Source organism: Leuresthes tenuis, unplaced genomic scaffold (genome assembly GCF_036924035.1).
Source record: "Leuresthes tenuis unplaced genomic scaffold, fLeuTen1.0.hap1 SCAF_9, whole genome shotgun sequence".
Lineage (NCBI taxonomy): Eukaryota > Metazoa > Chordata > Actinopteri > Atheriniformes > Atherinopsidae > Leuresthes > Leuresthes tenuis.
The window spans coordinates 8,742,953-8,770,387 of NW_027325363.1; the positions used below are offsets into that span (position 1 = coordinate 8,742,953).

Genomic DNA, 27,435 nt, shown 5'->3' on the forward strand with positions numbered 1-27,435 from the left:
GTGATTTGGTGTTTTAATTCAATTTTTTCTCCCTTCTATATACACTTACTGTACCGTACTGAGTGTATCTGTATCTTCAGCATGTAACTTATGGAAAACCATAATTTGCTAATTATTTCCTGTATGCAACAAATACAGTCATAATTTCGCTTTTATGCATTGGTCATCAACTTTGGAGCAGCTTTGGTTAGTTGTTACTCAGCTACACTAATCCTCTACTGGCAAAGAAAAAAAGGCACATTTCCCGTATTACAAGCAGTTGATTTTGAATCCTTACAGTGCTCAGATTTTTTTTTTAGCTTCCCTCACATGTTCTCCTTCTTCCCTTTTTCTTCAACAGAGTGACCTGCCTGGGTTTTGAACTGGAGTCTGCCCTCCTTGTTGGGTGATGAACTTTGTCCTCATCCTGTGTGTTCTCAGAGGGAGGGTGCACCACAAAGAGAACCACAGAGAAAAGCAGTGTCACAGAACTGTACATGTGATGTAAAGACACAGACATACTGTACATCTCACTATGTTTTTGTCCTTAAGAAAATATTTTCCACCTCCTACCTTACTGTAATTTTGTTTTTGTTAGAAAAAGGCAAGGTAAAAAAAAAAAAAAAAGAAAACATCTATATGAGAACAAATTTTCCGGTCACCACCCTTGGGAAAAAGGGAATTTTGTTTCCTGTAAATATTTTCTTTGACTTGTTGCATTGCTATGCAAACCTAATTGAGTTTGAGCTTTTATTTACATATACAGAAACAGTTGGGTTTTATCTGGTTATTTTGTATTATATGTGAATTGAGTGGCTCTTGTGCCATAAGATAATTGTTTTATAATCCATTGTTTGTTGAAAGTTACCATTAATTATTATTATCATTATTATTAATTATTGTTTTGCACTGCAATTGTTGGTGATAAGCACAAAAACATAGCTCCTGCTGACATGAAGAACCGGAAGAATATGTGAAGAGGAGTTTCTGTACTGTAAAGTAAAGAGAAGATTATATACTAATATACAGAGAGATATTAAAGAGTAATGCTTTGTACACAGACAGCAACAATAAGACGCCCATTGCCACAGTTGAGACAATATTGGGTGGCAGGCACACAGGATTCCTGAGGGTGTGAGTGCAGATTCAAGGCAGGAGATTTTAGGAGAAATTCTGTGTTACTGTAGGTGACTTGAGTTTATTATTTAAGTCCTAATTTACAGTCCTAGTCTTATAGTTTACCAGAAATGTTGAGTCTTCAATGTTTTGAGCAACTCCAGATATTGTCTTGTTTTCAGAAACAAATCAAGGGAGCACATTTTCCTCATTTTACACAATGGTTTCAAAGTATTTCAAGTATTTCATTTTTTTAGCGTTTTACTGCCTAAATAATTTTACAAATCTGAGTTTACACTCCTCATTCAGCGAAGCAGCAAACTTACAAAGAGACAGCTAGAAGGGGCTCAGTGAAATCTGTCTGCATGTAGAAGTCAATTCAGAGCATTTAGAGGCAGATTTATGATCCTTCCAAGGCCTTAATACATTGAAAAAAAACATACACAAACTAAGGAGTATTTTTCATGATTAGTAGTAATGATGCTTCTGAACCCACTAAAATATCAGTGGAGCTACATAAATTGTTTACATATTTTATGTTTTATTTATATCTTTTAGTCCCAACCATTTTCAAAATTATTTGCTTTTTAGAGCACTTATTAATATATGTTTTGTTAAATTATCAGTGGTACAGTTTTATTTAAAACAACAACACATTACCGGTAACCTTTTGGGTTCAGCTCACTGCTGTTAAAATATATGCAGGTGTTGGTATAATAGTTGGTGCCTCACTTATTGAAATATGATCAGCACAGTCTTGTGTCAGAAACTTGGAGAAAATATGGTGTGTATGACAGTGTAGCTTTGAGTGGGAGTAATGACGGAGAAAGGCCTTGTATAATAACTAGTGGGTCCCACTGCCTCCATGTCTACAGCCACAGTATGGAGCAGAACACTTTCTATCTGCCTGACTGCCACAAAACACTCTCATTATCAGCCACTTTCAACTTTTAAGCCTCTGATTTTCAATTTGTGTCTTTTCCAACAAGGTTTCTATTGGTTGTCCTTTTTAAAGAGAAGCTTGTTTCTTTGTATGCCTTTTATGGACTCCAAAACGCTGCTTACAACAATGTTTTCAATTGTAATGTTCAGGATTTTTGTGGTTCAATGACTGTTTGTTTTGTCTTTTTTTGTACTGCTAATGTTGATAAAGGGGGGTGGGAAACTAAAGGCCATCAGATGCTGTTGTACTGTTGTCGTCATGCCATCGTCATTTTTTTTTACCATCCACCCAGTGGCCAGTGTTCTGGAAATGAGGTGCAGAGAGTATCTCAGGTTATTTTACATTCTGGTGGTGTATATGTATGTGTATATATGTGTATATATTCATATGCATCTCCACTTGATTATGCCATTCCATTTTCATTGAGGAAAACTTCCCTCTCATGTCAGGTTCTGTCGTCCCTTCTTTCTTTTCTGATGTGGATTTTGATTCTGAATATAATGTGCTGGTTCATCCACCTTAAGACAAGATGTCAGTAAAAGAACATACCAAATTAAGATTGATATTTCTAATGTCTAATGCGTTTTAGTGTCTCTTTAATACCCATTGTTTTCTTTTAAATCACAGTGTCGTTTTGTATTTATTAAAATGATAATAAAGGTATATTGTGAAATATGCATAAAGATTTGTGAGATATAAAATGTGTTTTTTGTTCCTTGTAAAGTTTGGTGTCGGAGCCGAGCAGCGAGGCCATAAGGAGATGACGGGCACACACAGGTGTAGTGCCGGGTCAGTTGTCCTCTGAGTCACTCTTCGTCTTGCATGTTCACTGCACTGCTCTTCTCATGTCAAAAACTAAAGAAACTTTTCAACACAAGGAGTAAAAATGCTCACAATTTGCTTGTCAAGACAATAGAGGAAATGTCTTTTTGGAAGGATGAAAGTGCTTTCCCTCTTTTGTTAATTTTCTCAATATTGTTGGTTCTTTGTAGCCTATCTGTGTGTTTCCTTTTGCTATAAAAGAAGATTAAAAATGACAAAAAGAGAAAGTTGTTGGGTGAAGTCTTTTCTGTACAGTATGGGGTGAAGTGATACCCCGATCAAATGCCATTTCTACAGTACTGTCCAATCTCCTATTTTCTCTGTACACCACCTTCTGTATTCACTTGCATGTCCTTGTCCAAGAAGAGAGTGGATCAAGAAAATAACATTTTACAGTCTCATTCCCATGTCCTGTAAGATAAACCCATGCTCTTTTATTTCCTTGTACCTGGATCAATATTAAATAAAATATTTTTGAAAAATGGAAATGACTTAAAATATTTGTGTTTGATGGAAAGACTGTTGTGCAGGAGAACCGACGACATGTGAGCTTTAATTAAACTCAAATGATCACATAAAAGCACAACTACTTATACTGTAGCTACAACATTAAAATGCTAGTTTGTTCAGCTGTGCATTTTATGTCAAACCAATTCCCACCTTGATCCTTCTAGAGGCGCAGCTTCAAACACAAATACAAATCTTCTAAATCACTGAGGCAGGCAGCTCGCTTTCAAGCTCTCCTACTCAGAGCTAAATCCAAAATAAATTGTGAAAGAACTGGTGCAATACTGGGTAGAGAAAACTAGGAGCAGCTTCTCTGTCAGCATTTTCACACAAGCTGGAAAAAAGTTTGTTCTCTTGGAAAACATCTGCCAAAAAATATCCATGGAAAAAGTCTGATGGACAAACAACACAGTAGTAGATTAGATAAACACATTAGTAACTACTTATTCTGTCTTTGCAATACTTTTATACCAACTACAGCCTGGTTTGAAACTCAACCTCAGAGATGGGGTGCAGACCAATCAGGTGTTGTCCATTCACTTGCATTGATTTCTTCCACAGAACTGTGTTTTAAGGAAGTACTTTCAGAAGGCTCAAAGCGCATCCCGATTCGTTAATGGTTTTTCGTCTTTCCATCAAAATGTATAACTATTAGCCCACACACTCTTTCAGTGTGGTGAACCCCTCCCAATCTGTCAATCCAAAAAGCTTTCAGCCTGTTCACGACAGGACTGTTGCACCTCACCCTTCTTTTCAAGGTATGAAGGTTAAATGTACAATTCATTGAGCCTTTGAGGCGGCCCCAGAAAACGTCACTGGGAGAGTAGATGCAGGGAAACATGCCAGGACATATTTCATAATCCACGGTATCAGTGTTTCCATAGGAGAACTAATACTGAAGCAGATTACATGGAAAGTACTCATGATTAATGCGTCTGTTATACAGTGTTATAACATGGTCACATTGATGTAAAGGGATATTTCAAACTTGTTACTGACATGTTGACTATTAGCTTAACTGTGAGACGTACTATACATCTATTATATGTACTTTGTCCTTTAGGTACAGCTTTTCCTTTTTACAAAATTGAATTCAAATTTAGCAAATGTTTTTCCAATAGCAATTTAACATTTTGTAATTTCATGTTTGTACTTCTGATTGTGTAGACTCTTAGCATTAATTCTGAATTAATTCACACATAAAGTTGGTGGAAGAGTCTGAGCTACTTCTACTTGATAAGTGGTACCTTCTGTAAGAAGTTCAAATGTAATTGAGCCCCTGAAAATGGACTCAAACGCTGTTTCATGGATGGGTACAGGCTACTCATCTATTATTAAGAGTTATCAAAAGGATTCCAAGTGTCACAGTTCTTCATAAATGCCAATCATCACTCATAATTGCTATTTTTCACATCTTATCTTATGCTCATTGTCTCCATTCAGCTGGATTCTTCTTGCCTCTACTTCATCTAAAAATATATATGTATGCAAAAGCTGTTTCTCTTTAACCCTTCTTCTAATTTAAAAGGAAGTACTTTGAAGATATATTCATGGATTTGTTTGGTTTTCCATCTGAGCATTTGGACTGATGGTGTTGAAAAGTGTGTGCAACTTTATCATATCTGAGTTAGAAAAGAAAATTCCTCATGCTCAGCTTATTCACATGTTTACTTTAGAGTAAGAATTAATTCAGATTGAATTGAATTCTTTTTTAATATAAGGTTGCACTGTTTGCTATCGTATGTCTGTATTTCTAGAGAGTGTATGTGTTAACCTGATGTTTTTTTTTCACTTTTTCTCCATTGCTTGGCCTTGTTATACGTTTTTTGCTGTCATGGTATTTTTGAAACATCATGCAGACTTTGTTGATTTCCATTGTGAAACACGTACAGGTAGGAACCATCACGCATTCGATTTAAAACAACCTCACACACAGTCAAAGAATAATATGCAAGGATCTCATTTCCATGATATTTCTTGGGAACAGTTGGGTGGTTTTTGCATTCATATTTATGGAAAAGGTTCACCGATCTATCCTGACCCTTTTAAACAAACCCATCAGTGCAGACAGGGAGGGAGCTGCTGCCGTTTCACACCTCTTCAACTGCATGTGCCTGGGGGGTGCAGGGAGTAATGACTGCTCTGCTCCTTGCCAACAAAGCAACTTTCCTCCTCCGATCCCATCTTTTATTTCCAACTGTTTACCACTGTGTGTGCCACCTCATCCTCATTTCTCTCCTCCTTCTGGATGAGCAGCAAACATGCAATTTGTGGCGTCATACCTCTTTCTACGCACTGTCCCAGAAGCTTTTTTTCCCCACTAGGGCTATGTAATTATTGCATCAGATGTCGGTGGTGATGGTCAGCAGAGCAGAAACCGGTTAGCCAGGCAGAAAGAAATAAGCTTTGCTCAGCAAATACAGACTGCTGTTGGATACAAGTTATCAGGGTGTGATAACAGGAGTGAGTGTGCATTTGAATGCGTGTATGCTTTGATGTCTACCAGTGTGTTTGCACCGGGTAACGGAAGCTGTGGTGTATGTGCTTGCATATATCTGTGTGTGCTGATGAAAGGAGGCATCTACTGCGTGTGCTGCAGGATGTTTTTTTTCCTCCTGCATTTCTTCTCCCTTTTGTCTCCAGACTGGTGACGATGAGTGGAGGTGAGAGGGCACCAGTATCAAGGCAACACCATTCATCACACATGTCAAACAGTTAGAGCAGCTGTGTGGGACAAACGGCAAAAATTAGCATTTCATCCCTCTCCCTCCCTCTGTCTGTTTCAGCTCACATCTCTCTATAAATTTCCATCATAGCTCCACATGTGATAAATGACACGTAGAAGACACGTAATTTTCCAGCTGTTTGGATGAAAACATGCTGTTATTGACCTGCACTTTCCATATATTGAGCGCTATGTAGGTGGCTGAATGCAGCTGTTCTACTGTCTGGATCTGAGGTCCACGATGACGCTGTGGAAGAATGATAGTGATAATCAACTGTTTGAAACACTGACAAAGACAAAGCTATCTGATGGCATTCAATCCTTGATTGAATAAACTAAAAATAAAAGTCAATGCAAGTGTCAACCATTTTAGTAAAGTGGTTGTTTTCAAATAGCTTTTTTGGTCCAGTCCCAAATCCAAACAGTGTACAGTGTTGTAGTGTTATAAAACATACTTCCAAATTTTGCCAGGGAAGCCAGAATTATTGAATGTTTAGCTTTTAAAAAAAAATAAAAAATTGATGAATTACTTTTTTGGCCTAAAATGTGAAACATTCTTGACATTTTGTAGGCTTTGAAAATGTTGGTGTTTGACTTGATCAGTGCCATATAAAGATATAACACATTTAACTCACAAACAACAAACTGATGGAAGATTTTGAACCAAGTGTGAGGATTTTCAGAATTTTTTTTCTAAGAGTAATATCTTAATTGACATTGATGAAAGTATAGAAACTTAAATTTACAAAGAAAAATAAAAAAATTAACTGAATACATTAGACCACTGGTTCCCAACCAAGGGTCAGGACCCATTACTTGAGCCCTGATGGGTTGAAAAATTATTTCCAGGACGTACCATATAATAAAGGAGAAAAATGTAAAAAAAAAATCGTTAAAAATAAAAAAGCATATCTTAATGTGGGGAATGTATAGATATTACATACTGTGTACCAGAAACGTGTTCATTACAGGGTGTGACATAGCTATGTTGGTTGTGATGTGAAAAAGTAGAGAACAACTGCACTGAACAGCTCAATGTGTTGTGTTTTCTTTTACCAAAGCAAAAGTGGGCAGGAACGATCAAATTCAATATTCTGTGGTCTGCCTCCATTCATTTGTTAACAGCTAGAATAAGAACCCATTGCTTGCCACCAATCACAATCAAGTGAAGATTATTAAAATTACAATGTTGCAGCACTAATGCTTCAAGTAAGCAAGAAATATGTACCATCAGTAACTTGTAATCACCTGAAAACGCTTGTGCAATGCGTGCTTAATGTAGTCTCTTAATTTCCAAGCATTTTGCATACGTTTTTTAAAATGTTCTTAGTTATCTAAAATGAGAAGAACCTGATACGTATGAAACCTAAGCAATGTAGGGCAGGGTCTTGTGGAACGGATCTTTAACTGTTCGGAGAAAACGCTTCTGCGTGTGCAGGTCTCTGCAAACTGAAGAAATTACCTTTAGTAACTGTAGTCACATTCCCCAGAGAAAAGTCAGTTAAAAAGTTTGATTTTATACTCTTGCTGCCTGTTTTACTATAGTCGACTCTAAAAACTTCAAAGACTCAACAACCTGTTAAATGTCTCAAAGCATGAATTGGCTTCCAGGGTTTTCTTATTGGGCGTTTTAAATCAACCAGACAGTTTGTCGTCGTGACGTCAGAAATATACAATAAGATTAGGGAAGATTAGACACACCTGTTGGTGGTGTGTATTCACCGAAATTCTACTTTTCGGATTAAACATTTCGCTTGGTTGGATTATCTGGACCCCTGACGCTATAACAAGCTGTTTTTTTCCCCCCGGATGTTATCAATAAGTGGATCATCTTGAGGCCTCATAGGTGAGTGGCCAATTTTTTATTCAGTTATTTATTTATATTTACTTTTGTTGCCTGTTTTTATCTCCATTGGCGATTGTATCTTTGAAATGTTGTGTACGCAGCAAAGACGTAAAACTCAACTGCTGGTTTAGTTGGAGTGGTACTGGATTGCGTCACTTTTTGACGTGATATCTGCGCATTTAATCGTTCAGACGGCCAACATTGTGCTGATACCGTGTTGTGTTTTTTTTATTTTTTATCTGATAAAATGCAATAACAAAAACTTTTGAACGATATTAAATGAGGCAGAACACTGCAGAAGTTGAACGCATATTTGTTAAATACGATGTGTGTCATCTTAATTAGATCTGTTCTGCCCATAATGGAAACTAAATACCATCTAGATTGTTGTCCTGATATGGAAATCTGTGTATGAGCAACTCGTAAATGGAAAGGTAAATTAAGTTTTAAGCACTACTTTTAAATACTGACCTCTTATCTCAAAATAACAAATAATCAGCCGTTTGATCCAAGTATAATCGGAGTAAGAGCATTTAGGTCTTGCATTGTTCCTCAGCTAAGGATAGTTTGCCAAAGCCACTGCAATACGATATGCAATACGAGCTTTTTATGGAGACCGAACAGTAATTCAAGGCCAAGTATTTAAAAAAAAAAGAATATGTATGGGACCAGAATCTCCAACTGAATGCAAGTAAGTTGTCATGGCAACCAAATGCATAAAGCCAGTGTTACTGTAATCGTACCGTTTAATTTGGTGGTTCCACAAGTACAGCTCAGTTTAATCGCGCTGTTCAAAATCTGTATGTTTCATACAGAATGTACTGAGAGGAAGACTCATTGTCCAAAACTGAATGCACGACCTCCACTCATACAGCACAGATGTGCAGCATCAGTTACCATGGTGATCTAACCAGGACTTTGACACAGAAAGCACTAAACAGGCCTCACAACGCATATTAATGTTGCTTGGTGTACAAACCCCTCGGGTTAGGTAAAACTGGTTATTTACAGGTAAGTGTCCCTCTGTGAAAAACTTGTGACAATAGAATCGATTTCTCATGTCAGGTCTTCACCAATTGACCCAGACTGGCACGGACTAGCTTGAGCCACCCAAACCGCAGTCACAATCAGCCATTAGATGTAATGATTTGTGTCTATTGGGAGCCAGTTTCTTCTTTTATGTTGCTTTTCACTTGCCTATAAGTCTGCTGATTACTAGATATTTTTATTTTCAAGTGCTGCTAATGAGCAATCAAGCTGATAGAAACTTAGAGCAGGAGGAGAAATTGTAATTATATTGTAAGTTTTCAATTATTTTCTAATTTTGTTTGTAAGTAGTTTTGGCGACACGTGGACCATTGACAGATGGATGCACTGACAGTCTCTGTGTTGTTTCTATTCTAACCTCGAGGTCATTTTTCTTTACAAAACTTCAGGCTCATTTTTCATCCCACTCTCTTCTTTTTACATTCGCCAGCATCCTTGCCTGCCCACACTTTCCTTTCTCTTCACTTCTCTGCTCTCCTTGAGATTTGTGCCTCGGTTAGGTGTGGAGTGGGAGGAGGCGTTAAATTTCACCTTGCAGTCTTTTCAAAAGAGACTATTCACCCAGGCTGAGAGCAGGGATGTCCATGAAAGCTGAGTGATGATTTTATTCAAAAGAAGTAAAATGAGAGAAACTCAGTTTGCAGCAATGAGCACAAATCGGTTGTCATGTATTGTAATGGCATTGAGAAGAGGTAAAAGCTGTTGAAAAGAAATGTGTGTTATTTTAGCCTACTGCTAACTTGGAGAGCTTTGTGTGCCTGTGGATATTTGACTCTATGTGCATTTGTCATGTGTACCAGTGTTTCATAATGCAAAGCTCTATAGGTGCAAGGTATCCTGCTCCTGTGGGCTTTAAACATGCCATTGGCTGATAGTGGGATAGCTTGATGAACAATCTCTTCATCAGAGCCTAATTGTTTAGCATGATCCTGAATGACCTTCTTAATTGAAACCCCCCTTGATTAATGATGTGTGTTAACAAACACAGTGGGAGACACCCCAAAACCTTGTCTGACTCTCGTTAATTAAAGCCAGGGTCCAACAGTATCTGAGGCTGGCATGATGTAATTTTTGCTTTAAGTCTGTGAATGACGTATAGTAATAGCCCAGAAGCCTGAAGTTTTCTGTAAAATTATATCTTGGAATATTTAGCCTTCAGTAAGAAGATAAATTCTGAAATATGTCCTTCAACATGTGCTTTTTAATTTCATCCATCAAAATGAAACATTTCTAAACCTCCGTTCTGGACTCTGATTTAAAAGTACCTTCGCCAAGGCCAGCTTTTGTCTCTGATTGTATGAAGTTGCACAGTAAGATGCACAGTTAACCTCTACAGCCCACACACACTGTGAAAAACAGAACTAATTCTTGTGCAAGCTTGCTCATATTTTTCACACAGACACACTTGAATGTGTGAGATTGTAGGGCTCTGTATGTGGAAGTGTTTTCTAAGGACTTGCACTGGAAATATGCCCTCGCCTGAATCTTTCAAGGCTGTGGCTGTTTTCAATGGAACTACTGAATGACAGATTGATTTTTATACATGATAAACTTAACACTTTGAATTAAGGAAAAAAGTAAAGTAGATACGAGCTCCTAATTGTGTGATGTAAAAAATGTTAGCGTGATATATTCCACATTACAGGACTCATTGGCTTTGTGCTGCAACATTTAAAACTCATTGCTCAGAGCTCATTGCTTCATTGACGACCTGTTCATTCTTGTTGAGAACAATATTTCTTCTCCTGCTGCTTGGTCTTATGAGCCGATGTGACCACTGAAGAGGCTGTCCCCTGAGCGTGAATGTCACCACTCTGACGCATAATCAGTTAATATCCCCCAAATGGGCAAGGTCACACATTCTGCCCCATCACTTGTCTTCAACAGCTCAGGCCACCCAGGAAGCAGCAGGGGATGGAAAAGAAAGGGATACTGCTGGAGATTATTTAAAAGCGAGATTATATACGATCGTACACCTGATCTTTTATGACCCCTAGAGCTATGTCAGCTTTGCTTAATTACTCTAAAAGGGCCTTTTTATATAAGCTGGAAAACTTGACCCATCTTAGCTGTTGTGCAGGTTGTAGTCTGAAGATATTTGCACGCCATTATACCATCTCAATATTCCTCTTAGACTCTGTTCACTCATGACTTTGGTCACGGACAATAGCAGATGGTGCAGCTGCAGGTTTAATTGTCTTTATTACTGAGGCATCTGCTTTCTGCTTTTTTAACTCGAAACGCGTGACATCATCCAGCCAGTCAAGGCCATATTTGTGAAATTGGAAAGCAAATAAAAAAACAAACAAAGAAAACTGTCTTTGACAGACTAGTGATGCCGCTCTTGTAACTCATCATGTTAACGTGAGCTGCGTTGGCGTGTTTTTTTTTTTTCTTTTTCTTTTGTCTCTGTAGGAAAAAAAAAAATTTAAATGGTATAAACATTATTGTGTGGGTGTTTGTATCTTGCCATCTGCCTCATATGTTTTTCTTATGCCTTTAAGTTTGTAAATGAGGAAAGGATGACAAATCCCTTTGGTTTTGTTCACTTATTTTTTTAGCTGCCTGGATGTGTTGCACTGAGCTGAGGCTGAAGGAGGCAACAGCAGATGTTGGGCTCCGACAATCCCTCAGCCTTGGATCTGCAACAACAAAAGCAGCTGAGAGAAAATGTCATCTTCACATCATCCCTGACGGGCCTGGATGAATGAATAATTTGTCTTCTTTGACTCAGGTCAGGAAAAAGAAGGTAAAGAAATCACTAACCCTCTTACCTTGAAACCCTTTCTGGTGAGAAGCCCTGCATCATGACATGTGATAAGACTCTGAGGATGAGTTGCATGCAGAGATCTTTTAGAAATAAAGATATATATATATATATATATATATATATATATATATAAATATATATATTCTGTTTTTTTTTTCATGTAGCAGAATGTTCAAGGACATGAATTGATTCACCCCAGAAGCTTGGTACGTGCTCTTCTTCAGGAAGATAAAGATGGGGTTCATTTGTGAAGAGGAAGGGGGAAGAAAATTATTAGAGGATTGGTTGGCTATGTTGAGCTTACTGCGGTCTTGTCAGGAAGGAAGCAAGGCTTTAGAAATACATCATTGTCACCATTATGCTTAATAATTTGAATGACATGTCAGTGCGTGACTCAAAGGCACTTGTACGGGGGCTGGCAGGGTTATTAGAAACGACTCCCCCAATGATGCGTGTCACTGAAGCAGCAAATTAACATGAGGAGATGGAAGCATGTTAAAAGCAGCAGAGAAAGGAGGGAAAGAGGGGAGATGTGAGGAAAAACAGAGATAAATGTGGAGGAAGATGTTGCTATTTTCACTGTCTTTGTTAGGTGAAATGCTCTGGTTGTGGTGTTCCAGTTCCTGCTCTGTTAAAGCTTTCCTGAACACCAGGTGCTCCTATTGTGATAAATGATTCTCAACTGTGCCCAACAATGGCAGAAGCACCCAGACATGTCTGTCATCAAAAAGCTCCACAGCTCCTCTTCAACAAACTACACAATGAGCACACAGGATTGTGCTGGCGGTTGTCTTGTTACCACACCACAAGACTGAAGGCTATTTTAACTTCCTTTTTCCTATGTTCCTCTTATAGTAGCTGACAGTCCCCTGAAAGACACTACAGGAGGATTTTTCTATCTTTTTACTGGCCAGTTTCTTGCCCAACATGCTTTTTCGTCTGCATTTGTTGCTCCTCTCATCCTCTGCGATGCTTCTTTCGTGCTCTCTTTGCTCAGCTTCTGCAGGCTCCTTTGTTTCTTTGTCTGCTGTCTCAGACAGAAGACGAGGTGTGATACATGTACAGTGTCTTCACCTTTTTCCACCCAGTAATTTATGCTGTCAGGGGTTTTACTCTGTTTGGATGGCCAGGCTTTCATGTGTGCGTGCAGAGCAGTATCTTGAGGTGTCTACACATTCCTTGTTTGTGTTCAGCATGAGATTGTAGCTGGTAATTGATGGGGGGGTTGTTGCCACAGGCACACAGCACGAAGAGGGAAGAGCCCACTAGTTTTGATTTCACAACTTGCATGAGTAAAACACTTTGCTACATGAAAACCTTATTAAGCTCAGCACAAACTTTAATCTATTGTAAGTAGAGCCCAAACATAACATCTGATTTGAGAACATTGGCTTTTTCAAGATCACTGATCTAAAGCTAATGTAGTCTCATGGTCAAAACTATTATTTCCAACGCAATACACTTCTAAAATGCAGTTTGGTGCTGTGTCTATTGAAGTGCAGCAAGCTTATTGGTGAGCCTGCTTCTAGATCAAAGTTCATCTTTGACATTCAGCCAGGCACTGGAGGCAAAATGGAGGAAAGCGGATGCTGTGTGTCAGATCTCTGCAATATGTGACTCCAGTTTGCATCAATATGTGGAACTTGAGGGAAAGCCCAGTCGTGGAAAACGGTTTCCATTCAAGTAGTTATCTCAGGTGTGTTTTCACCATTGGGTACCTTGTTGTGTTTATAGATGTGATGTAGTGTAACGTGTAATAAAAAGTGACAAAATCCTGCTAAGTTTGCAATGAATATTGTAAATCGTTGTAAACCCTCTCTTTGTTAAACTCAGTTTTGTTGCCCATCTGCACTAGAACATACTTGATATTGGATGCATTAGTTCACTGTTGAGGAGTTGATAAAAAATCTAGACCTTACAAAATTTGACCAGTTCTTACCATTGTGTCTATGAGGTGGCTGTTTGGGAACTTACATCTCATATGATCCTCCTCAACAGATGGAATTTGTTTTAATTATGTTAAAATCTGAACTTTCCTGAGAAAGTTTACTTTTGTCTATTTTCAGGACTCTAACAGTTTCTGTAGACCCAAAGGGTTCAACATTCAGTACAAAACATCTAATCTGTCTTCACTGTTGCAGTCCTTCCAGTCAAAGTCAGTAAATCGCAGATAAAGATAAATCTACATGGAGTTTGTCCAAAACAGACAAACATGTTATTCATCCCTCAGCCAAACATGAATGATTTAAAACAATTTACCAACTAAATAAAAAGTCACAAGAAAATGAGCAGTGCTCTCTGCACTGAGGAGCTGGGGATATGTGAGCTGAAACAGATCTGTAATAAGCTCCAATGAACCACACTAACCATCAGATGTTTCTCTTAGGGTGCTTTCACACTAGTGCTGTTTGGTCTGGACCAGAGTTTTTCTCAGAGAGTCCGCTTCTTTTGGCAGGTGTGAAAGCTCATCGTACTCTGGTGTGGACCACACAAGCAAACTCTGGTCTGCCGGAAAACGTGGGTCTCGGTTCACTTGCAAATAAACCCCACGGACTATCCAGTGAACCAAAGAGAGAAAGTGATGTAGAGCGCAGTGCATTTTGGATGGTGAAAAAAAACAGGTAAACGAAGAAAAAGCTGGGCAGACGTGGAGCAGTGAAGAGGCACAGACGCTTACTGATATATTGTCAGGGAGCTACATATCGTGGTTGCTTGTGGCTAGGATTATTGCTTGTTGTGAACAGGCCGGCTGAAAGGGATTATATCCGTTTTCAGTTCTAGCCAATCATTGAGCCAGGTTTTCTTCTTCCTCATGCTTTTTTCCGAACCAAACACAGGTGTGAAATCTTTCGGCATTCCCCGCCTAAGCAAACAGTCCCTCAGACTATCCTAGTGTGAAAGCGCCCTTTGTCCCACTGCATCATGAAAATTTAATTTAATTTAATTTTTTTAAAGACCTATCCTAATGATCCTGAACAGAAAATGGATAAGAAACAGTTTAGAGTTTCAGTTCGTTTAGCATGTTTCATGCATCTATTGTCCCAGCACATTTAACTTGTTTCCATGCAAGTCTCTGAATTTTTCTTCTTCATGTTAAAGTAACTGATATTCACCACTTATAAGCTTCCCATAATGTGCGTACTGTTGCCTCTGAAGAGGAAGTACCCTGTTGTGTTTAGTTAAGGCTCTGTGTTTTGACCTGATGTTTGAACATCTTTCTTTTTAACAGTTCTAAGGATGATAACCTTGCTCTCAGGCAGCTGTATTTGTTGACTATTTTTCTACTTCATGAAATACAATATGACACAGAAAAATTTACCACTAACTTGGCAACAGAAGTTTAAAAAAAATGCTTGATGGAAATGAGTAAGAATATTTTGCTATCAAACAACTTTTTCTTGTCTGAATAATGTATATATTTAGTTTTTTTACCTTGGATATCTAGTATTGGCTGTGCTCTAATTTACGTTGCATTTTCAGTTGGTCCTTTTGACACAATTAATTCCCAGTGATTAGAATAATTGATAAATCATTTGAAACGTTAATCAAGCCACCCTGATAAATCTTTGATGTTTCGAACTCTGTGTTCTGTTTTCCTTTACTGAACATGTTTAATGTGTCTGTGCTCAACAATTTCTTCATGCCATATTTGGCTTTGGAAGGGTTTGTTGTAATGCAATCTGATTTATCATCAAATCCATAGACAGTGATAGTAAAAGCAATTATCTAATTATCTGTGTAGCATTCCTGCACTGCTGCACTTGCATCTATGAAGGATCATGTATTCATTCTCGTTGGCACAGCTTCTACAGTTTCTGCTTCTAAAGGCATCACACACCTCCTCGTCCTCAGTAAAATCTCTTCCCACCCATCCTCACTTTCCAGCCACACAATAGCTCTGTTCAGTATTCAGCCGGGCATGCTGGCCAGGATTCTGCACAAGTGATAAAACCCCATTTATCAGCAGGAAGCGTCCGCAGCCTGCAGATATGTCCCATCTCAGCTTTTGGGTCACGCTCGTATGAATTTGACTGGCTTACTGAGCCCCCAGTGGTGAACTGCTCAAGCTTAAGCTTCCATTAACATTTTTTTTTTTTTTCTTATTAATTATTTGTTTCTAATATTGTTGTTTGTCCAATACAATTTTGGGTAGAGATAGAAATAACACATCTCTTGGGATTTATTTATTTTTCTTTCCCAGCAAAACGTCTTTGCTGTCCATATTTTTGTATTTAATTTGTTTAGTTTAGTTCAAGTGCATCTAATAGAAATTCTATTTGGAATAGTTTTAAAACGGCTGAGTGATGTAAACCATTTGGTTTCCCTTTCATATTTTTCTTAATTTTTCTGTTGAAAGCAGGCAAGCTTCAGTCACAGCTGTCTGTGAGCTTCCATTTCCTGTCTTTGGGTTGATTACTGGACCTGAGTCATAAATGTGTGTGCATATAATAAAGGTTTTTGAAAATGCCAACAGGAGCATTGTACTAATCACTTTGCAAATATTGTCTCAGAGGAATAAAAATCGCATCACGCTTAGATCCAATTTGTGCTACACTCACCAATTACTTTCACGGTCCACTTCCCATCTAATACAGAAAGGCCAGATTATCTGCTGGATGTCTGGGTGCTGCACACCCTAATTAGAAACCCAAATTGGAAAAATGCAATGTGTGACAAAAAAATCTGCCATGTGATTTGTCCTCTTTGCAAGAAAAATATTTGCCCTAATTTGCTTCAAGTCGTTGTCCTCAAGGAGATAACTGGTCTTTGAGGAAAAGCCTACTTATGTAAAATGTGAGGAGTTTTTGATCTTTTCGTTGGTCTGGTAATCAGATAAAGCTGCAGCATGGATGTGTCTAATTGTGTTGATGTATAATTAACCCTAACAGTAGTACCAGCGTAGCTCATTACATGACTGATTAAGAGGATATAGAGAGAAAAAAGACAGAACATCAGGTTATCAAATTTAGCCTTTAAAAATGCTATGTAAAAGCTACAAAGACTGAAAGCTGCATGAAAAATTCCACTGAGCTAAGTTTTAAGAAGGCTTCATAATCCAGCATTAACTGACCAGTCAACTTCACTTACAGCTTGTTTTGCTTTTTATTGCTGCTTCACAAGCTCGCTGCAGTTTCACTGTTTCTGCTGACTGAACACATCTCATGCCTGGACTCACAAAGGACATGTCAGGGCCAGTCATTATGTAACTGAAGAGCATAGACTACAATATTAATACAAGTGAACTTTGTATCACTTCAAATGGTTGAGTTTTGTGACACGTCCAACCTAAAGACGCTGAAACTATGACGCAGTGGACTTGTTGATGTTAAATGGTTTCAGATTAAGCATGATGAGCACATTGAAAGTTTTCAGGCAGATCTTTCTGACTATCTTTTTAAGCTGAAGCCATAAAGTACTTTTAGATGCAACTACTAGTCCTCAAGTTTTCATGAAATGGTGTAAATGTCCCCAGAGGCACAGACATGTTGTCAAATGGCCAACCTAATGGCTTGCTTTTTATCCCCCCCAAAAATAAAACAACACAACATTTTGACAGGGTTCGTTGCAACAGCTACAATTGCTTAGCACACAGGACATAACTGTTCCCATGAGTCTGAAATGCATCGATTCATTCATTCATTTTCACTATACCCGCTTCTTCCACTTTAGGGTTACAGGGGTTACTAATGGCCAGAAAGTTACAGTGAGGATCAAATACTCTCATAATAGTACTTCATTGGGCAATATCTTAACTAAAATCCTATTTACTCTTCCCTTTTACTGTACATAATCAATTTTCATTTAAATTATATTAATCTCTCTAAATTCTCCGATCTCAAATAACAGAATAAGTTATAGCTATACAGAGTTAGAAATGGCATCCTGCATGAAGCCTACCACAGACTCCTTTCTGAAGCTATTGCCATGTGCCTCTCATTTTCACATCTGCCAAACCAAAAGCAAACTCTTGCGGCAACAATGTTCACACGAAATTGCATAGAGCCCAAGGCTGCAGGTCTAACTGTGAGTAGAGTCGGGGAAGGGGAATAGAGAGCAGCACTTCTCAGCCTTCAAAGAGATAGATGCGTTCTGCCAGTGTATAAATTGGCTGTCGGAAACATTTTACCAGGAAAAACGACAATTGCCGCGAAGTTAGAGGTGTGGTGACAATGATGGAGAGATGAAGAGGTGGGATGGGTCAAAGGGAAGAGGTTCGAAGGTGAAAATTGGGTGAGGGCCAAGGTTATTGTTTAATGTCTCATAAAGGGTTGGAGATTAGGAGACAACTGTTTCAGAATGAAAGACCTGACTTGACAGGACAATAAATAAAGAGAAAGATGTGACGATTAAATTATGGACAAAGAGAGCATCAGATTTCTATTATGGAGGGAAGCTGAACAGTTACTCAAGCAACAACTGTCATCATTATCACATTCATAATGACTGTGGTATTGTTCTCAGTGCCTACAGCCCATCACCTGTGTATTAACCATAAACACTGCTGCAACCTCAGAGCTGAACCACGACTGGATTGAATTCAGAGTAATAAAGCAGAGAGCCACACTGTAGAATAGCAATTACTCAAACAATCTGGCAGGTCTGATAAAATGAATGAAACCTTATGACTTGGCAAACCAGCTTCATGGTTAATGCAGGACTTCCTGGATGGGGGTGGAAGTTATTGGAGGATTGTTTCCCTGTGGGATAGTGAAGTGATTTGGTCATACTCTGCAGATGTCTACCATATACAGGTAGAGGAAGAGATAGAGGCTGTCAGCTGCAGAATGAATGATCTGAGGAAATGAGAGGGGACTAGACAATAAGTTGGCCTAAGACTAGGATGCTCTAGTGACGGTATCAGAGAAGCAATGCCAGGAATGGTGAGTAGTGGAAAGATGTTGTGATTACATCTTCATTTCTTTTCCAGATGGTGGAATGGTAAGAACATATTCAAGCATTTTAGAAGATCTGGTATAGTCTGAAGATAAAATGGCATCCTTGTAATTGCCTGAACCTTTATACTGAGGGAAGGAAGTGATCACATGACCATGTGAGGTCTTGTGTTGGGCCTCTATCATAGAACAGCACCAGTTATTGACACACTGCAGTAATGACCTACCTTAGGGCTGGAAGCTTCACACAGAGTAATGATGACCCATGTTTGCCTGCAAGCCACTACTTTTCTTCTCATCGATGCAATTACTGCACTGAGGCATGACTGGCCAAAAGCCCCCATAATAGAGGAAGATCACAATTCACTGCTCTCCCTCTTTCCATCAGTGTCAAAGCCAGAGACTCAACTAATAGATTACCTGTGTTTCCTTTGCTATTTTTGAATCGCACTTCAAAGATTTAGAAAAAGAAAAAAAATTGCGTACAACTTGAAAAAGATTTAAGAGACCTCACATGCCAACCGTTCCCAGTTTCGGTTTGCACAGCGTTTAAAAAAAAAAACAAAAAAAAAAAACATCAAGTAACTGGCATCTTCCATCATACGATATCCCAGAGATTAGTCATTTCTAAGAGCTCTTATTTTCTTCTAGTGAATTTCTTGTTCCTTGGGGTTCTTTTACATTACAACTACAATCACTGAATTACAACCATGAGAAATGTAACCAACTGCTACTGTGTCTGGAAAGTTTGTGATAAACATTTCTATTTTGCAGCAGTTCAAAATATCAGTTCAAATTTGCTTTGCTAACGATTGGAGACCCCACTAGTGACGGTGTAAAAATGGTGAAATTGTAGGTGTGAAAATAAAAAATTAAAAAGTGGTAAATGTCTGACAATGAATTGATCTTCACACAAGCAGTCATGATACATTAATTAATGTTGATGCTCATGTGCATGTTTAGTGAAAAATTAAATGACAAAGGAGGTAATTTCTCCTTTCTCTCAACATGGTGTGTAATTGTGTGAGCAACAGTGCAGGGGAAGGGTCTGTGTGAGGCTTCTCCCTCCCCATTTCTTCTGACAAAGGCTTTAATTCACCATAATTATACAGATGGATTGAAATATACAGCAAGACAGGGAATCACTCCAATTATGCAGAGTTGATTAAAACTTGGACCCCTTGCCACGGTGCTGCAGGAGCAAGGGAGAAGTCAAGATGCGCAGCAAAGAAACACTGAGCACATAAAACCAGTGATATCCACCAGAAGGGTTTCTGTATCTCTTGCAAAACAGAAGTGTTTTACTCTCTACTGTCAAGCTGAAAAGTACCAACACGCGGTTTGATGGTCTGATGCATAAGCACAAGTGTCTTTGCTCTTGACAGAAGGGAAACTCCTAGTGTTGAAGTCTCACCGCCGCCTAATGAAGATGGATCAATGCTATTCATTTACTGACAACTGCACACAATGTACAGCACAGCCCATCTCCTGCATTGTGTCACTGCATACAGCATTTATGAAGAGGAGCGGAGCTAAGTCCTTGGCATCTGGAGACCACAATCGATGGAGAAGAACAAGGAGCAGACAAAGGGAGAGAGAAAAGAAGAATAAAAGAAAAAACAGACGAAGGGAATGATGGGGAGATCAGATGGGGAAGAACAGAGTGAAAAGGGCAAGACATTTGTCACCCTCTCCTACAGGATCATAGGAAGAAAGAACAATATCATTAATCTCCTGACATTTCAATATTGTATTAACCTTTCTAGTGGAATTCTGTGGGCTCATTAGTCTTTTTTTGAGAGGGAGAAAAATAATAATCGATGGAACAAGCTCTGGACACTATCTGAAAATACACTGCCGTCAAATAATGTATAACCTCAAGCCAGTCGCATGACGTTGCCTGTCTTTAGCAATCGCCAACATTATCTGCTTTAAATTGTTTTGTTGAAATACAAACACATATAAAGAAATAAATGGAGGTGCGATGGTGTGCTCTCAAGTAGGTCACCATCATAAAAGAGAAAAATGGCCAGGCTGTAAAACAACAGGTTAAGATGGCAACACAAGCACATCAGCCATCACATGTGAGTAGAAAAAAGCCTCAAGGCCACACAAAGCGTGATGAACCCATGTCTCATCTCTACCACTCAGCCTGTCAGCAATGGAAAGATGGAAGAAGAAGAGTAAAATGAAGGCTGAACTCAGGGGTGCCCAAACTCCACCTATGTGCTCTTCCCCTCCCTGTAACACCTCTGCAGCCTGCTCACCCTTGTCCTCACCTTCCATCTATCACTGCCTGGAAAAACACCCGCCATTCAAATCACCAGTGCCCCGCAGGTCATTTGACTTAAAAAAGAACACACCATAATTTATTTCCATTATGCTTCCTCTGTGAACATCAAACACTGACACGTCTTTTGTCTATCATCATTTACATCTAAACCCCCATGATTGGTCATGCCAGTGTTTTGTTGAGCTTGTGAGGTAATACTGTTATGAAAACATGTTGCTTTTTGACTGCCGTGATTGCATGTTTGCATTTGGCATACCTAAACCTGGGGAGGAGCCTCATGGGTTCAAGGGTTATTTAAATATTGTCATTACTGGGCCAACAAACACCTCCACAAAGATGAGAGCCTTAGTATGGAATTCTTTGAATTCACAGGGGAATGAGTGGGTGGCAGATTCACAGATTTTAATTAATTTAGCCATATATGTAATTGAAGTAGTATTGTATTGGGCAGGAGACTAATTTAGAATCTACTGGGAATAGACACAATAACAAAAAGATGGTAACAGAAGATGCTGATGAGGGATGTATAAGGACAGTATATTGTCAGTCATAGATTAGGGTCTTAATGCACCACTTCTAGTTCTGTCACATCTCATGTTGTATTTGGCCATTTCAACTCTTCACATTGAAAATCCATGAGTTTGACCATTTTATGGCAAAAATGGAAAATACAGAGTTGTGTTAATAAGATGAAGAACCTTGCCTAATATCTCATTTACTGCAATTTGTTAAAATCAGACCTACGCTATTTTTCCATTCAGAGTTTCATAAAATGTTATTTCCATGTGATGGTAGACCAAGGGTAATAATTACTTGGTTTGATTGGACTATTGACTTGCAATTAACCGCACATTGGAAAAACCGCAAGTTTGGGAAAAAAAAGAAGAAAAATAGACTGTTAATAACATTAATTTAGTTTCAGCTTCTTTTTCCTGTTCACTTCAGTCCACTTTATCCCTGTATGTAGTTCTCTGAAGTGCCATGAAAAAAAAATTAGATCGAAGGTAAGTTAACCGGTATCAATGAAGTTCTAAATGAATGGGGTAAAAATGTGTGAGGCCATTTGTTTTTTTTTCAGTTTCTTAGAGTGCTCAATGCTGCATTGACTTCTTGCTGTATGAAAGCAACATAAAATCTTATAACTATGTTTATTTTTTGGTCTGGAGTAAAGTGGGTTAGGAGTCAGATGAAGTATAGTGTGTGGTGGAGTGCTCTGGTAAGCCATTCAAGTTAACTCTCTGTATCCAAAGTGGAGAACAGTCTTTATGCTGGTATGTTCAATATCAGGGTGTCCGATATACTCTAAAATGCAGTATTGATGCAAGAGTTTTGAAAAACTAAATTACTTTTACCATTTCCTCATAGTTCTGGTTTACAGAAGCAAAAAATGCCAGTTTTTGATGGGAGTTTCTTTAAACCAGTGGTACTGGAAGCCAAGGCAATCCAGCAACAAGAGCACAACAGAGGCTATGAGAGCTCTCAGGTTTAGATTAAGCTATTGTTGTTGGCTCAGAGAGCTTCATGGCACAAAAACCGTCAACAAAAAAACAGGTTATTCAGAAGTTTTTCTTTGCCCACCTTTTTCATTAATTGTGCAGCCCTAGTTTCATGTTGCTCTTTTGAAGATATCAGTATGCTGATTAGACTTCTCTTTGAGCCAGTTGGCCCTAAATCTAACATAACCCATTTTTGCTGCAGTGTTGAAGCCCTTTTCATTGAAGCGTTCTATTTTACTGTTCTGCAACTTGTATTTGAACTAATACAGTTGAATGAATCCAACTAAACTGTTGGCTTATAACAGTATTAATAATCATAATAAGAATTTTGATTATGCTAAAGACCATGATTTATTGGTAATATTAAATTTTAGATGGTGAGATCAGCTTACAGATGCAAAGCTGAAGCCGGCAGGGAAATAGCTGAGGGAGGGAAGATTTCGGGGGACAGTATGAGGAGTCCGCTCTCCTCTGGGTTAATTGTGCAGACCCCACAGGCACTAAATAAGGATGGTTAGAATGACTGGCTAAGTGACAAATGGATGTACAAATCATCCAGATTACTTCTTAGTTATTAAAGAAACTTTGGCTGGCTTCCACGTGCCCTCACTCAGAGCGTCTGGCAGTCTCTCCACTGATGCCTATCTTTTACAAGAAAGCTTTTCAGTTCAGTTTTCTCATGTTTAAACAAGCTCAAGTGTTAAACACTGATTAAAACAACTTTTTGTAATGATGGGAAATTATGATGAGCTGGCTGGTAAATCGGAATAAGTTTTGATAGATTTTTCTGAAGAGGTGGCATTTGACCAGCAGCTGTAGTGTAAATGGCTATGGAGAGGTGCTGCTAAGCTGTCTAAACACTGCACCTGTGATGACTGGCTCCTCACTGGCGTTCCCGCAGAGGGTTGCGACAGTAAGATGAGTTATCAGACATTGCACAGCTGTTCACTTAATTACCTCCTAGCATGGGAAGGAGGTTAATGAAGCAGTTTGGTGATCAGAAATGAGAGACACCCTGAATGTGCACAAAAGAAATTAGTTTTTGGCTGCTGGGACAGAGTTGAAAGCAACAGCAGTTAAGATTATTGATTGCAAAACTGAAACACTGCAGGAATACAGAAAGGGGAGAAGAGGTTGGTGTGCTTCACAGATTTGTACTTGATTTGCATATTTCCTGTGCAGAGTGATTAGGCCTCATCCTGACATTGGCATATTAGCAATTTTTTATTTTTTATTTTTTGGTCTGTGAACACAATTCTTTAAAAGAAGTCACTAATTTATTCACTTGATTTCCCTTATTTTATCCATGGGTGGTAAACCTGATGGGAAGTATTTTGTAGGAACCAATATGTTTGAGAAAAATTTGATGTAATTTTGGGGGTTTTATGAGCAGTTTTAAGTTTTAAACCACACATTGTTTGTAAATAATCTTAAAAACCCTCATCATTAAACATATCTGATAGATTACTTGATATAATGAAGTAAGAATGCTGTTAAGTCCAAAAAGATCAGTTTTTGGTGTTTTTTTGCGACTGAACATGACACAAGGATGTGATCATTGAAAAGATGATTTTTGGCCAGAACATTTTGCTTTGCTCCTTCATTTTACATCTTTTTACATCAGCCAGAATGATTTATATCTTGATGTAGTAATCAATAGCAAAGTCTTTATTTGCCATCACAGCAATTGAACTGTCTAAGTGCTTAAAAGCTTTTTTAAACTGGAAGTTAGGACCATTCCTCTTCAGAATCTGTTCTCAGGTAGTTGAGGTTGTAAGGCTGCCTTGCAATGCTTTGAATAACTGGTGTGTATAACTTTTGAATATGATTTTTTTTTTTTTACAAAAAATTGTCTAAATTGATCTAGAAAATCTAATGTTTAACTTCTTGTTTCTGTCTCGATCCAGAAACTAACTTGGATAAAAACAATTAACAAATATTTGTCATATACTTACTTTATTGGACAAAATGTTAATACATTGAAACACTGTTATTTGCTACTCTAATTTGCTACAAATGTGTCCAAACTCTTTCATTGTTTGGTTTACTTAATGATCTGTCATAAATTACTTCTTTCACAGAGCTCAAAAAACTCCAAAGTTTGTTCAGTTCACTGGTACATATGCCAAAAATGCACCAGCATATGAGAACTATACTAAAAGAACAAATGATCACACATATTTACTCTCCTTTTCTTTTAACATTTCTCTTTATCTACTTATAATGTAAAGGCATTCCTATACACCACTGAGCATTTTTCCTGAGCTCTCAGGTAGACGAACCATAAAGACCGGACCAAAGGCTGTCTGGCCTCATTGTGAATATACATGCCATTATGGGGTGAATAACCCCTGGCTGCCAGTGTATCCGCTTAATATCCTTAATCGCCTGCATCTCATTGAGGGGCCAGGACACACCCCCACTCATTAAAATGATGGATGAAGCCATAAGGGAACGCTCCCCCCTCGTTCCAAATTTGTTCTTGTTTAGAAAGGTGCCTATTAGAGAACACCTGAGGGAATGAAGGGGGAAGGGAGCTCCGAGAACTGCTTCTGAGGTGGAGGAGGAAGGTGGTGGGTGTTCAGGGGCTGTCTGTAATTATATAAACATCACTGAACCTTATGGATATGTTTTTAATTTTAATTAGTCTCTATAAGAATCAAATGTTTACACAAAACAGGTTCTGTTGAGTTACAAAATGCTGTAAAGAAGGTTTGAATAAATAATGGAGAAACCCATCAGCTGTTGCAATGTATGACATGTGACAGAGATATTGTACTTCTTGTGTTCTAGACTTTCTAGAAATGCAGTCAGAGTAGCCTTTTAATGCCAGAGCATGTTGAGGTGGGCAGCAATACTCATTAGCTTGTTAAAACAAGACTTTCACCTCAGGTCTTTGAGACTTGGGAGAGAAGGAACCATGTCTTTCTTTTTCACTGATATTTAAATAAGCCAGTCCGACAGTGCTTGACATTAAAGGCTCCCATTGGCTTGGATATCGTCTCTGTGAGAACAAGCAGTAGGCAGGTTAGACATAATAAACTGGAACAAATGTATTTCAGTGTTCAATTAGGATAAGTCCCTGTCTGGAGTGAGTTGGTGGCGACTGTGTCATCCTCTGATTTAATGGATATTTTGTTTTGTCACGTCAGCAGCTACCCCACCAGAATCCATGCGATGACGAATGAAATGAGTACTGCATCCGCTTGCTTATGTAACCTCATTGAAGCCTCCTTACGCCTAATTGGCAGAAATCTAGCCCTGTCAAATTGAATATAATCCCTTCACTGTTGGTTTTAGCCTCCCCCATAACTCCAAATGCCTTTACTGATTGACATGGCATGCTGATATTGTGAGTAATGGAGAACGCTAATGGAATTGGCATTAGGCGATACATTTGAATAGCTACAGTGCGGAGCAGAAATGGCTGTTTAGCCACCGTGTCAGGGATATTGATGGTCCTCTCCTTGACGGTGTTGTTGAAGTACATTGTCTTTTTGGTTGTGGTCAGCTGATATTATTTCCAGTTAACATGCAATACATCTAATGAAAGTGAGCTTATCATGAAGCTTTTCAATCATTGCAACACCATTGATTTAGATGTATTTTGTGTACCCTACAGTTGTGGTTTAGACATCTTTTTAGAAATCACTGGAATAGATTTGATATTTGCTGTATTTATACTGTCCCAACAAATCCCATTACCAGTCTCTAATAATTAATTAATCATGAGATGGCTTGTGTTACCCAGTCAAAAGAAACGGGGCATTTTTAGGATCTTGGAATAGATGGAAAATGTTGCTGGGGGAAGGAATGTATGGACCGCCGTGGCAACCAGAGTTTGGTTAAGTGGTTGAGGAGAAACATTTATCTTTAGTCGGAATGAATAGGCTTTAGGTTGAGTGTGACAAGACAGGATAGGAAAGTTGTTAAGGTCTGAGTGACACATTGCTGACTTTGATCTTTTTGTGGGATTTGTTCAGAAAATGATGACAAACGACACCGGGAACATTTAGTTTGAACATTTTTTATTCATCTTTTTTTTTTTTTTTTTGCTTTACGAAACAAATGTTTGCAGATGTCCTATGAATAAACAACAGCACCCTTTCGCCTTTAAACAGGGCTCCATCAGCCCTTTTGTATCAAGAAAAGAGACTCTTCTTGTCCAATTACAGCCTCTCCAGGTTCCCAAAGTGACGTTTCCTGTATCTGACATTCATTTAAGTGCATTCGTAGGCAACACAACCATTTCGATTAATGTGCAATAGCTGAGTTTATGGTCATTGTGAAAAGGATATTTACATTGCAGCTATGACTCACATTAACTGTCTTTGTCAACACTTTAGCTAGTGTCAGAACTGGAGAGGGAGACAATCACAACATAAGGAGTCTCCTTTCAAGCACAGCCTTCGTAAACAACAACCTTTACCTACATCATCATCAGGATTAACTCGACTCTTGTCATACCTTTTTTCTTCCAGTAAGACAAAAAGGTTAATAGATAGAATGGTTTAAAATAAAAGTTTAGTGATTGTGCTTTTAAAACCAAAGTAAAACAAATAAACATTGATGACAATACAGAACATAACAGTGCATTACAAAAAACAAAGGAAAAAAATCCGAAAGTGGCACTTTCTTGGGGGAACTAAATAATATAGCAATTTACAACATGGATGGAAATGATAAAATAATTAAATTTACTGGCATAATAAAATTAGAATCTGCAAAATAAAACAAAGAAAACAATTTTGAGGTACCACAATGGGTAAAATAAGGAGACATCATGTAGACATATTTACAGACAGTTCACGCCTCTCTGCTTGCAGCTGTTTTGTTACAGTAACATCTCACTGTATGGGCTCTCCATAGTTCTTATTTAGGCAAGATGAGTCATGTCAATGTCTGGAGCAGGATTTCACTCCATATTGCATTGGAATTGAACATAAATATACCATTCCGTATTTAGTTTTGAATGCATCATTGTTTTATCGTCACTCA

At 38.4% G+C, this 27,435-nt stretch overlaps 1 protein-coding gene across 4 annotated transcripts in view; it reads left to right on the plus strand.

The window, feature by feature from the left end:
* Positions 1-3,348, plus strand: part of robo2 (roundabout, axon guidance receptor, homolog 2 (Drosophila)) — a 152,811-nt gene extending 149,463 nt beyond the window's left edge. For all 4 annotated transcript variants that reach the window (XM_072392165.1, XM_072392166.1, XM_072392167.1 and 1 more), the window contains one exon: positions 341-3,348. In XM_072392165.1, coding sequence (XP_072248266.1) covers positions 341-342 — 2 coding nt within the window. In that variant the 3' untranslated portion in view covers positions 343-3,348. The remainder of the gene's footprint in view (positions 1-340) is intronic.
* The last annotated feature ends 24,087 nt before the right edge of the window (positions 3,349-27,435 follow it).